Source organism: Mauremys reevesii, linkage group 8 (genome assembly GCF_016161935.1).
Source record: "Mauremys reevesii isolate NIE-2019 linkage group 8, ASM1616193v1, whole genome shotgun sequence".
NCBI lineage: Eukaryota > Metazoa > Chordata > Testudines > Geoemydidae > Mauremys > Mauremys reevesii.
Window position 1 is genome coordinate 73,625,115 of NC_052630.1, and position 13,698 is coordinate 73,638,812.

At 36.4% G+C, this 13,698-nt stretch overlaps 1 protein-coding gene across 9 annotated transcripts in view; it reads right to left on the reverse strand.

The window, feature by feature from the left end:
• Positions 1-289: 289 nt before the first annotated feature.
• Positions 290-13,698, reverse strand: part of PTBP2 (polypyrimidine tract binding protein 2) — a 76,675-nt gene continuing 63,266 nt past the window's right edge. For 5 of the 9 annotated variants that reach the window (XM_039484848.1, XM_039484849.1, XM_039484842.1 and 2 more), the window contains 6 exons: positions 3,829-3,968; positions 2,338-2,371; positions 1,826-1,918; positions 928-1,144; positions 749-826; positions 290-588 (listed from right to left, as the gene is read on the reverse strand). In XM_039484848.1, coding sequence (XP_039340782.1) covers positions 456-588; positions 749-826; positions 928-1,144; positions 1,826-1,918; positions 2,338-2,371; positions 3,829-3,968 — 695 coding nt within the window. In that variant the 3' untranslated portion in view covers positions 290-455. Of the gene's footprint in view, positions 589-748; positions 827-927; positions 1,145-1,825; positions 1,919-2,337; positions 2,372-3,828; positions 3,984-13,698 lie in introns of all 9 variants that reach the window. The other 4 variants (XM_039484840.1, XM_039484845.1, XM_039484843.1 and 1 more) reach the window with 3 other exon arrangements.

Below are 13,698 nucleotides of genomic sequence, written 5' to 3' on the forward strand. Positions count from 1 at the left end.
GAAAGGTACGTGACAACCCAATATAATTCCAAGCAGGAGAAACAATTCCAAGCAGGAGAAACAAAAACCTTAACCTTTTTACACACCCCTGCCTAAATATATTTTAATTCTCATATAACACTGTGCCCCAGCCAACCAAATTCATTTTACTAGCAAATGCAATTCTAGCAACACTAGTTTTCCTTTTTAAGGCACGTATGTCAACTAACTTGAAAAAAATGTGGGCTTAACTTGAAACCCTTTGAAAACAAAATGATGTTTCCCTAAACAACAGATGAAAAAACAACAGTTAATATCACTGCTTTTATTTTCTTATGAATGTTTTTTTTTAAAAACAACCAAGGAATGATAACAGCATGAAAGACAGAAGTCAAACTCTGGTCCCCACTCTCCTGAACAGTCAATAGGTGACAACACTGAACAATGTGATACGCCTTCATTTTTTATCTCCCATTTTAAATTGTTGATTTGGAGAAAGAAACTCTCAGATGGTGATTTTCTCCAAGATTGTAATTATGCAGATCAATCAAAGCCTGAATAGCTTCTTCCACTGTTGACATCTGAAGAAGTGCCATCTTGTGATCTCTTCTGAAACAAAACAACAACATTAGGAACTCAACCAATACTAAATAAGGGCCTAAAAACCGTTCTTCCCTCTCCAGAAGAGTATTTTTTCAAGACGTTCTGTTAAAACATATGAAGTCAATCTTTTGTTAAAAACATAAGGATTCAAGGAAAACTTGCTTACTGAAAAAATTTAAATGCTTTCACAGTGCCTCCAGTGTTAGCAAACAGTGTGCGCAGATCATCTTCTGCCACTGATGGTCTAGAAAAATGAAAAACAAAAAAACATAAGAATTAATTATTAGTGGATCTAGTATTTTATGGCTTGTGAATCCCGCTGGCATATTGTCATACAATACTTACGGAATATTGGACAAATGAAGTGTTGCAGATGGAGGGAATATATTCTGAAAATTTTTTGAGCCAGGTTTCTTGAAGCGATGCAAGGGTGAATTACCAAAATCTTTAGTGAGCCCTTGGTCATCAAGTCCCTCTCGAGGTAGCTGTACTGTCTGATGCTTGGAAAGGGTAACTCGAATAATCTTTCCATACATTTTTTGTCCATTAAGATGACTCATGGCTGAAAAAGACAAGTTTATTAAACTCAATACTACATTTCAAAACCCTGCAAGGATGACATATACTTTCTCATTAAATCACTGATTTCAGACAGCATTGCGAAAAATAATTCCATTTCAAAGTTAGTTTGTAAATTTTTCAAAACTGCACTGCTATGTTTAGCCATGTATTCAGTAAAACAAACATGCAAACACAACCCTATTTTATTCTGTTATTTGAATGGTCCAAATAATTTATTCCAGGAGAAAAAGCACACCATGACACTAACCAACATATACACCACTACCTAGTATTATGATCAAACTTCTTTTTTCTGATTTAATTGTGGTATTTTTGTGTGTGCTATTGTGCTGATATGGCCAGTGTAGTAGCAAACTGATGTCCATAGGGTTAAATTAGAATTTGGAGCTAATGTTTAGCTCAAAAAATAAATTAACACCTCTTTCTCCTCCAACACCACTATTATTCTGTTCACATAAAGCAGCACATACACATACGCTTTTTAGAATACAAAATGAGTTGATTAATAAGTTTTCATGTCTCATGGACAGTCTGGGATCTGAGAAAAACTAGAATAAGAGTAGACTGACAAATATGAACATGTTCATTTGAATTTCCACAACATGATTTCAAATACTTAAATTTACAGATTTAAATGAGGCATAAAGGAATCTAATCTTACCCAGCTGTGACTGGTTCCCATCTGCCATCTGTATAAGAGCACTGTCTTTCTTATTGTATAAAATCTTCACACGCTGCACATCCCCATAAACACCTTTTTTGGAGTCAGAAAGGTAATCCAAAAGAAAAATTAATTTTAAGTCTAATCAACTAAACAGCACATCTTGACATATCAATGAAACATTCAGACATCAACAAGATCACCCACTCAAACTCAACAGTCACACAAATGAATAAAGAAGATCAAGATTTTGAATAGTGAATTTTGAAAAGAATAAATTTTTGATAAACCCTCAAAAGCTACGTGAATGATATTAAATTAAAGACCATGCAAAATATATTAGCATGCATTAAAAGAAAATCTTGTGTCTATGGAGAGTTTTTAAACAGCAAAAGAAAAATAGCAAAAGATTTACTATTCAACTTTAAGCCAAAAGTGCTAGCTACAAATAAGAATTAAGGTGAAACAAAAATTAAATCAATAATAAAAGTATAGTGCTAACAATAACATACCGAAGAGGGTAAACAGACTTTGGGGCGTAACCATCTTTAGAAGGAGAGAAGAGCAAGCAGCGTAAGACAAGAAGAGAGAAGAGTCGAGGAAGAGCGGAGATGAACAGATCATCCATAACGAAGGGTGGTTCCCGCAGAATGGTGAGGTGGTCATGGATCATGGTTCAAGGCGGTTAATTGGGGCAAGTTGGTCCGAGGAACACATTTTGTTCAAGCACAGAAGCATGAACATAGGGAATGAAGACAGGGAACGTAGACAAGGATAAGGAAAATAAAGGATAAGACAGGGGAGGGCATGGGAATTTGAGGAAAGACAAGGAAAGGGAAGGTGAACACAAAAGGAGAAGGATGAAATGGGGAAGGGAAACAGCAATGCAGAAGAAAAAAGGAAGTGGGGAACAAAAAAAATAAAATATAGGTCAGTACATAGGAAATGCAGGAATTTGGTCAGAAAATGGTTGGTTTATGTACTGTACAAGAAAAAAACTGAGTAAAATGTAGTCACCCAAGACAAATATGGGTAAAGTACATCCATATCAAAGAATAAATTACAGCATTTCATCTCAACATGAAAAAAAAAGCATGCAATAGAAATTTTAAACTTTGAACTTTAAGTGCATAAGCATGGCTGGGTATGAAATGCAGGCAAAAATCTTTCAAAATGGCACTCTGATCCAAACATTTTAACATGCAAGACTGTGGATGAGAAAATAGTAACAAATGATAAATAAGCTTAATGAATCATATTAACAGAGGCCAGTTAAAAATGAAACAAGTATTCCAACTAGACAAACTGATACATCAAACTTCCCATTTCATACCAGCTTTCACATCATTTAAAAAAAATTGTACAAGACAGTAAAAATGCAAACTAAATAAAACCCCTTAGATTTTAGAGTTAGCAAGAAAGATAACAGTATTAAGGTGAAAAATGTTTTTGGAGACAAATGAATAATAACTGCAAAGAAAAAATTACTAAGAGAGACTGGAAGAGTGCCTCGTCAAGATCTTTGGGAGAACCTTCAAAGAAAAACGTGTTAGAGCAGTTCACATAAATTAAGATTTTAAAAATGCAGTGACATGTAAGCATGAAATGAAGCAGCAAATAATTAGAAAAGAAAAACACAATTCTACTTTACATAAAATATAATCTACAAATTAGAATACATTTGCTGTTTTTGTGAAAATATTTAAATTACAAATTGAAAGCCAAACATGCAGTATTTACCATATTTTTCTTAGGAAAAATAGGTAGCCAAATATCAAAGGCTATTTTAAGTTGTTAGCTACCTAGGAAAACAAAACTAGAATAGAAAAAAATATAAAGTTTATAGTTTCAAAATTAATTTAGACATACAAAAAACAAGAAAAAATACTTTGATCTTAAAGTAGGCAAGTGAAAATAGAGGCAAGTGCAAAAAAAAGAAAACATTTACAAATGAAGTGTGATTAAAAAATAAAGGAAAAAAAAGAGTTAATAGTTTCACTGACCTCTTCATTTAAATTGCTAACCAGGAGGACTGTATTGCCACCAGCTGAGACTCCAGGCATACCCACTCGGCCAGCAGCAGCAGCGGCTGCAGCAGCAGCGGCATTCGGAATAGCCAAAGGACTCAGCGCTCCTGGAACAGCTGCAACAGGAAGCCCTAATTTTAAAATAAAGCATATTTTACGAAATACAAACAAGTCGTTTAAAAATATCTAAATTAGAAGTTCAAATACTGTATTGTTTACACTACAAAAAACTTCGTTCCACGATTCATATTTTCCAATGCTTAGTGAAATGGATCAGTAATAAATATAAGGAGAAAAACCAAGGTTCTCGCTATTTTCTTGCTTCAAAGCACTTTATATGCTACTTCACTTCTCTAAAGACCATTTTGTTTTCAATCAAATGTAGTTCTTATGAAGCACACATATTGCTCTTTTTTTCTTAGATTATAGCAAAAATCCTCCCTAATAATATCTACAGGTTTAGAAAAAGTTCAGAAAAGGGCAAAAATGATTAGGGTGTGTAATCGCTTTCATATGAGGAGAGATTAATAAGACTGGGACTTTTCAGCTTGGAAAAGAGAACTAAAGGGAGATATGATTGAGGTCTATAAAATCATGACTGGTGTGGAGAAAGTAAATCAGGAAGTGTTATTTACTCTTCATAACACAAGAACAAGGGGTCACCAAATGAAATTAATAGGCAGCAGGTTTAAAACAAACAAAGGAAGTATTTCTTCACACAACGCACAGCCAACCTGTGAAACTCTTTGCCAGAGGATGTTGTGAAGGCCAAGACTGTAACAGAGTTCAAAAAAACCTAGATAAATTCATGGAGGATAGGTCCATCAATAGTTATTAGGCAGGATGGGCAGGGATGGTGTTCCTAGCCTCTGCTTGCCAGAAGCTGGGAATAAGTGACAGGGAATGGATCACTTGATGATTACCTGTTCTGTTCATTCCCTCTGAGGCACCTGGCATTGGCCACTGTTGGAAGACAGGATACTGGGCTAGATGGACCTTAATTAATCTTGTTGCTGGAATATACCAGTCAAGTCAGTGAAACTAAATATTAATGCAAGTTATCTTCACCATTATATTTCCTTTATATTACCCTTTGGTATTAGTTACTTTCTTCACTTCAACTTGATGCTTTAGGCTAGGTTACAACCTTGCAGAGCAAGGCAAATTGAGTAGCCTACATATTACCCATAGCAATAGGCTCCATAGGGGTAATCCTCCCTAGTCTCTCTGCCTCCTAACAAAGTTAATTCAGGAACTCAGCCGCCATTGGCCACCTGCACTTCAGCTCCTCCCCTCCAAAAAGGCTAAGGCATTGTGCACGGATAGTATTAATTTATGATGGGTTTTCCCAGTAGAATCCCTCGGGTACTTAGTGAGCATACTACCCCCCTAGGATACAATCCTTCCCCACCATCCTGTGAAATTGTGCACCTGTGTTATGCCTGCACTACCTTTTACAGGTAAATTAGACATATTTGTAAAAGTACATTTTATTTAGTCTCTAACAAATAAAAATGATAAGACTAGCACAAAAATCTTAATTGTTCAAATTATTTATTACTTTATTCTACTGTATGCTATTTTCCACTACTGCACTAGGCCTTGCAGATTTCACTCTGTGGTCTTCTGATGCCTGGATGATGATGATAAATGAATATTTAACTCAGGACCATGTAACCTTGACCAGTTGGGCCCACTAACCCATCTAAATAGAAATCTTTAGTTTGCAGATGAGAATTGAGTTCTCCCTTCTTTCTCTCAGGAGTTAATTTTGTTTAAAAATAAAAATAAGGGAAAGGCAGAAGAACTCTCCAGTCTCAGATAGTGAGTAAATACTGAGAAGCTAATTGTGACCGTACTCGTCAATAACAAAATAAAATATTCCCAACACTACTAAAAATAGTTATTGCAGCAGGAAGAAAAATGGAGAGGTGTAAAATAAGTGTGGTTACAAAGTTTTTCACATAAAGTAAGTAAAATTTCTGTGCTTCACCTCATTAATCATGTTTCTTTTACCGGGGGAATTTGAGAGATAAATAATTAACACATTGAGATTTTATTGTGCTGGACAAAAGGACTAGCTAAGTATGTAATATTAATTTATTGTGACCGAGTGGGATAGCCAGTAACTGTTATGTAGTAATGGTAAAACAAAACAACGACAAAAACAATGTTAGGGATAGACATTAATTCTGAAAATATTTTATGGCATTACATAAATCAAAGTTATATTCTCCTTTCAAAAACATGTTCAGTTCTGGTCATTCCATGTCAAAAACAGATACAGAATAGCTGAAAGAAGGGCAATTAAAATTAATGATGTGAAAGGATTTTCAAAATAGAAGAGTTTTAAAAGATATTAGTTTATAGCAGCGTTTCCCAAACTTGGGACGCCGCTTGTGTAGTGAAAGCCCCTGGCGGGCTGCTGGGCCTGTTTGTGTACCTGCCCCGTCCGCAGGTCAAGCCGATTGTGGCTCCCACTGGCCGCGGTTCACTGCTCCAGGCCAATGGGAGCTGCTGGAAGCAGCGCAGGCTGAGGAATGTGTTGGCCGTGGCTTCCTGCAGCCCCCATTGGCCTGGAGCAGCGAACCACGGCCAGTGGGAGCCGTGATCAGCTGAACCAGTGGACACGGCAGGTAAACAAACCGGCCCAGCCCGCCAGGGCCTTTCCCTACACAAGCGGCATCCCAAGTTTGGGAAACACTGGTCTATAGTGTCATAACACAGATATAAAAAATAATGAATGCTACTGAGGTTAACTAGGCAATCCTATTTAGTCCCTCTTGTAACTCAAGAAAAAGGGGAAGGAGGCATCTAATAAAATTAAAGGGCAACACATTTAAAGACAATAAGAATGCTTTATTTTTTAGCACAATGCATAGAGTTTAGTGGTATTCAACAAGGGATTAGACATTTTTATGGATAACAAGAACATCCAGTTATATTAGAGAGGCTAAATATGTGTACATGGACAATCACGCTTCAGGATATAAGCCAATCACTAACTATCTGGGGTTTAGGACACCCCCCCCCCAACACAATATTGTATAATTGTCCATAATGAGGGTTGTCTATCATCTTCCATTGAAATATAGTACTGGTTGTTGTCAGAGAAAGTATACAGGATTAGATAGACCACTGGTTGTTGTCAGAGAAAGTATACAGGATTAGTATATAGGAATTGCATGGCAATTCCTATATTCCTCAAAATCCACTTTTCACTTTTTTTCCCCCACAGTTGATGGCCACGCAAATTTATACTGCTATATACAAATGTACCAATAAATAAGAGAAAAGTAAGTTAGATGTAAAAATGATGTGCCAAAGTTTTCCAAAAGTCATAATTAAAGTTGTGCCCTGAATGTTTCAAATAGTAAAGGGCAGAGAGGTATTCAGCAATTATCTGATTTCCCCTTAACTAGCTATGTTCTGCTGTTGTATCACAGAAGAAATGCACAGATATTAGGCACTGTATTAGAGCAACACAACCAGCCAATAAAGAGGCTGAGATAAGTGAAAAAAATGAAAATATATCCAAAATATTGAACACTATTCAATACCTCCAATTTTTCACATATCCCATGGAAGAAGATAAGATGAACCCCTCATCCCTCAAAGCTACAAACCAGAAAGAACGTAACTTTCATAAAAGTTTGTAGAGCAGACAGAAAAAAACGTTGCTTGCAAGATGAGAAAATGTCTTCTGGAAGTCACATTGAATCCCATAATGCTGTCCTCTCAAAAACAGTATCAAAACTGTATTTTAAAGAAAAAAAGTACTCACAGCCAATTTTTAAATAAATATTATTTCAGAAAAAAGTTTAAATACAATAAAATATTATTTTTAATGTTAAAAAGACTGATTGTTAAGATCAGTTGTTGTATAAATTGGATGAAGTGTCAGGAGAGACCATTTGTTCATCAAAAACTAAGTACGGTAATTCCTCTAGTATAATCTAGGGCCAGTGATAGATGCATGAGTTAAATTTCTCAAAGCAGCTTTCACCTGTGTTTGTTATTTACATGTTTTACAAGGAAGAAATGACTAATTTGGTCTTTTCTGCAAGTTACACATGTTTTTACACTATCCTGGTCTCCTCTGAGACATTCCCTCTCCAATCCCTTACTTCATAATTGGCAAACGACAACAGATGCACATCAATGTTTAGAGAACAAAATACATTTATCCTATTGTGCAATTTAAATGTGCATTCTATTGTACAACTAATTCAAGACCGAAGTAATTTGGTCATAAAATTTGATATTTGTAATGTAGTTCCAAGGGGTGGAGGGGGTGACAGGGAGGAGAACTATGGGCTTCAAATATGTAATTTGTTTCTAAATGTTTTTACCTCTCCCTGTATTGTGAGAGCCAGAATATTTTTGTGAAAGCCATAAAAATGATACATTTACTCTCCTTGCTAACTATATAGTAGTAGTTGATTTAAGTATACTTTTGAATTATGTTAGTATTTCAGATTTTTGTGATGTAAATAAGAGGAAATAGAGCAATGTATAAAACTTGTTCCCTAGGAAACATATTTTGAAAGAATTTAATTCAGACAAAAAAATGCAGAAATAGATGTTTATATTGTATATACCCATCATGTCTGTTTTCGGTAAGCTCAAAAAGTATAGTTAAAGGTCACATAGCATACATTAGCTGCATAGTAAAAATTCAGTAAAGATGCACAAGACAAAGGGGCATAATACTATGTGCCCACTGCACAACTTTTTCCATGTGAAGTGGTAGAAGCCTAGCACAGTTTAAATGTAGGCCATTTTTACCTATGAAAATGCCATGACACTAAAGAATCACTGGAGGAGCGAGAAACAGTAGCTTTGTACCATTAGAAAGCAGAGCTTCCCAATGAGAGTTAACACTTACTTCTGATCCTCAAAGGTCCTGAAATAGTAACATTTTTAAGCATGGAAAAGCTATTTCAAGCCATTTTTAGAGGTTTTTTAATGGCTCCCTCTGAGCCCTCTACAGCTAGAAACGTAGTAACTGATATTTTACAGGTAAAGGGATAAAAAATAGTCCCAATAATATTTTTTAAAACAGTCCTAAAATATTATTTTTGTATCCCCTGTGCAGACTACACAATGGCTTTCTTCTGAGATGAACTGCATAACTCACCTTATAGATTTGTCATTTGCACAAGGCAGCCATTTCTACTTTATGTTGGAAACTCTTTAACACATACCAAAACATATTCCCATACACCCTATATACCCATGTATGCAATTTATAACATATATAATAATATGTAGCTGCATTTATCTTTTCTGGTTTTGTATCTCCTACTACTGCATATCAATCGCTTCATGTCAAAATGCTGTGTTGTGTTATCAATTTGTTGCTGAGGTAATAATTAAAATATCAGTACCTTCAATGGAAGAATAAACAGAAGCAAATTGAAACTACCAATATTCATCTATATGTCCTTACTAATTAAAATTCCTCACCACTACTTAAGGGCCTTTCCCCCTCTTTGAAAAGATATATAACCATGATTCTAATTAGAAATGATGTTTGTGTATTTCCACAAAGCTTTAACCAACCTTAAATATACAGGTTTAATCTTGACTGGGGCTTCTGTGTATTACTACTATATTAAAAATAACAGAAGACTGCATTTTTATAATGTTCTTAACAATCAGTAAAGCAGAATACAAAGGCACAGCTTACCAGGACCTGAAGTGGAAGTTCTCCAAAGGCTGTATCCTCTAAAGCAGCGTTTCTCAAATGTGTCCACTGGGGCCACATGCGGCCACCAGGGCTTTTCTTGCAGCCACAGCCTCCTGGGCTGTGATGGAATGGGGGACAAAATAGCAGCCCCTCCTCCTCCCTGTTGCTCCAGAATGCACCGCCTTGGTGTTGATTGCTGGGGCCGCCAGTAGGGGTTGGGCCCTGCTCCACCCTCTGAAGACTGCTGGGGCACAACACTGGAGGAGCAGGCAGCAAGTGAATTCCCCACTTTCCCAGGGGTTGCATGGCTCAGGCATTGGCTTCAGCCCTGGGGTAGCAGGACAGCAGGCTCTGGCTGCAGGGCTTCAGGCTCCATCCACCAGCTGCTGAGCTCTGGGTGCAGGGCTACAGGCTCCAGCCCCCTGCTACCTCTCCTGCCCCCCATCAATCCTCCCTCATTGCCCCTGACCCCCCTGCTTTCCCTGACCCCCATTCCAGGGCTTAATTTCTCCCCAGGCTTGACAGGGCTCAGTAAGGCCGCTGTGAAAAGTGATACTTGTATGTTTGTTAATATCGCTTTTCACAACAGACTTACTAGCTAGCAATAAATAAATTACACTGATTTGGACATGTATATGTGCATATTTGTTTTTCCTAAAGCATTTTAGGAAAAATTGTCTGAGCAGCCATCAGCAAGAGTTGGTGGCTGCACTCTGAGGCCATCACAAAAATTTGTCCTGAGAACCTCTGCTCTAAAGATTCACATTCTTAAGTCTTGTGTCTTCACACATGCACTTTCAAGAGCTGACTAGCAAAGCTTATATTATAAAGTTTAGAACCCCTCAGATGGAAACAATTAAAGCATGTGTCTCAGGGGACATGCATAGCACATCATAGCCTCTCAATGATTAATTCTTTTTTCAATTTAAAAAGATCTAGGTTTCTGGGGAATAAAATGGAATTACAACTCAAACAGGGAGTAGGATAAATGAATCAATCTATAGGAGGACATTCCAAATAAAAGCAAGCAAGTTTTTTCTAAAAAGGTGACTATCTTTTAATGATCTCTATAAACGAAGAATGAAATGCTTGAAATTTGTACCTATTAATGATTTAGACCAATCGATAAAAGGAACACCTTATTTTTGCTTTTACTGGGTAAAACTGGCACAAGAATCATAGAATATCAGGGTTGGAAGGGACCTCAGGTCATCTAGTCCAGTGCTTCTCAAACTATCTGATGTGGCGGACCAGCAATTTTTTTTCCAATGTGCCAGGGACTGCTAATCTATGACCGATAATTACACAAAAAATGCCCTCTTTCAAAATGGTTACTATCTACTATTATTCTCAATGGAGTGAGGCGAACAGTTCCCTCTTTCAAAATGGCCACCAACTCCTATTGGGAACAATGTAAATGAAGCCAAACTGCCTTTGTGGAATACGATGGCACCCTATCCAGTCCCTTCTTTGTGGAATTATCTGCAGAACATTATTTTTTAGTCCTTGTTGAAGTACCCAAGTTATGCAGAATGACAGCAAAAATGAAAATTATTTTCAATAACTACTCTCTGCACCATATTGACTTGACAGGAAGGTTAGGAAGGGGAACTCAGGGTGGATGTGAACAGAGAAATATGAAGGACAATAGTGAGGAGGAAGTGGTGTGTGACTAAGGAAGGGAAATATAGGTGTTAGGGACATTGGTCCTAAAAGTTGGAATAAAGTGAAGGTTTATAATATACATCTTCAAATCATTAGAAATATCACATTGTAACATTCTCTTTGGGATTCTTGTTTAGTGTTCATACCTGAACATTTTAATTAAATAAAAAGGAAATTCCCAAATCAGAACTATGCTAAACTGGAGTGAAGGTTGAGCGTACATATCAGTAATTTAATGGTTGAAAACACATTACTGGGATGTTCAGATTATCCCCCAAACAAGCATTACAAACCCAGGATATTTACAGTTAAGGTTACCCTAAAAAGAAACCCCAAAAAGTTGAAGTATGAAAATCAGTTAGGGAACTCTGCCCTGTAGTGATACTAATAACAAAATATATAATGTCTTTAAAAATAGGTTTAACTAACCTGAGACCACAAACACTATTATGCATTAGTTATAACAGTATGGTTATTGCACAGCATCATTACAGGGTGGAGTTAAGATTGTTTGGATGCCTTTACAGTGTGTCTGAATTTCTTTTAATTTTAACCTTAACTGAATATCCAGAGTTTGTAATACTTATATGGTGGATAATTATAACATCACTATAATACTTTACACTTACATTACTATATATCACGGGTAGGCAATCTATGGCATGTGTGCCAAAGGCGGCACGCGAGCTGATTTTCAGTGGCACTCACACTGCCCGGGTCCTGGCCACTGGTCTGGGGGGGGGCTCTGCATTTTAATTTAATTTTAAATGAAGCTTCTTAAACATTTTTGAAACCTTATTTACTTTACATACAACAATAGTTTAGTTATATATTACAGACCTTCTAAAAATGTTAAAATGTATTACTGGCACACGGAACCTTAAATTAGAGTGAATAAATGAAGACTCGGCACACCACTCCTGAAAGGCTGCCAACCCCTGATATATACCAGAAGTCTTAACTCCAGTTTGTATCTTGGAATATAGATTACACTGATATTGATCAGATATAGAACACAGCTAGTGATCTTCCGTATATAGAGGATTTTCCCTGTGGTTTTTTTTTTTTCATATTATGCCACTCCAAAGGAACAACTATTGCTTTTGACAATTCACCTGAAAGCACTCCTTTCTGTCCATTAATGAGTTTTCCTTCTTTCAAAAGATAAAAGGCTCATTAAAAAGACATCCAATTTACAATCTCAAGGATTTCTGATCACCTTGTTATTTCACAGCAGAGAATGCAGTATATGAATGAATAATCATCTGTCAGGGCCAGGATTATCTTTTTGGATGTCAGGTTTTAACTGATCATATAGCACAGAGACCTCATCGGTTAGAAGGTTCAGAGAAATTACACATCCACGGAAAAAAAGTGATCCTTGTTCTGTAGCTATTTACAGCTGGCTATTCTGAATTATCAGGTAAAAATATTTTGATAAAAACCATGATCAATTTGTAGAATGATACACTGGTAATTAATCAACAGAACAGTATACATGATATGGAGCAAATCTTAACATATTTCAACACAGTGACCCTGCATTCATGAATTTGGTCAATAGCTGTATTTAATCTTTCTAGTTTACGGATAACACATTTTGGGGGAGGAGGGTTGTTTTTGTTTTTTGCTGTTAGAGATGCAATCTTATCAGCTCTTTTTGCTAAAGTATACCTTGGCCCAGGCACATCAATGTTTTTTTAAGTGTACATATATGTTGCATGGTGAGCAGTATTTGTAAACTGTAACATTTTTATCAGAGAGCTTAGAATCATTAAACAAATTAAAACCTTATAAAATAGAGAAGAAACTCTGTTTATATTAGGCTAAAAAACATAAAAGTAGGGCTAGGCTTGTGGTTAACATACTAGACTAGGACTCAGAAGTTCTGGGTTCAGGTCCCAGACTTTCCACGGACTTCCTTAGTGACCTTCTGCAAACTCAATAACTCTGTTTCAGTTTCCTATGGGTTTGGTCTGCCTTGTATACTTATAGATTTACCTGTTTGGGACAAGGATTATGTCTTAATATGTATTTGCACTATACCTAGCACAGTGGATACTCAATCTCAGTCCTCTAGGCATTAGTGTAATGCAAATAATATAAAACACATTCCCAAATAAAAAACAGCTTGTCAATGTCCTAGTAAAACCACATGTAAAGTGATATAATGGATTTCCACTTATATAGTTTTAGATTCTCTACTCCTAGACTTTAATGCTAGTCAGACTGCTAAAACTATATTTAATTCTTGAAGATGTGTCTATTAGGACTCAACCCTTATATTCAACATGTGGTTACGAATTACAACTTCTCTTGTAAAATCAGTAAAGGACAGTTACCTGTTCCGTAACTGGCATTCTTCGAGATGTGTTGCTCCTGTCTATTCCACAGTAGTGAAAGCCTTTTTATACCAGGTGTCCTGATTAGCCTTAATTAATTCTAGTAACTTCCCAATTGGCTACATGTGTCCTAATTAGCCTGCCTGC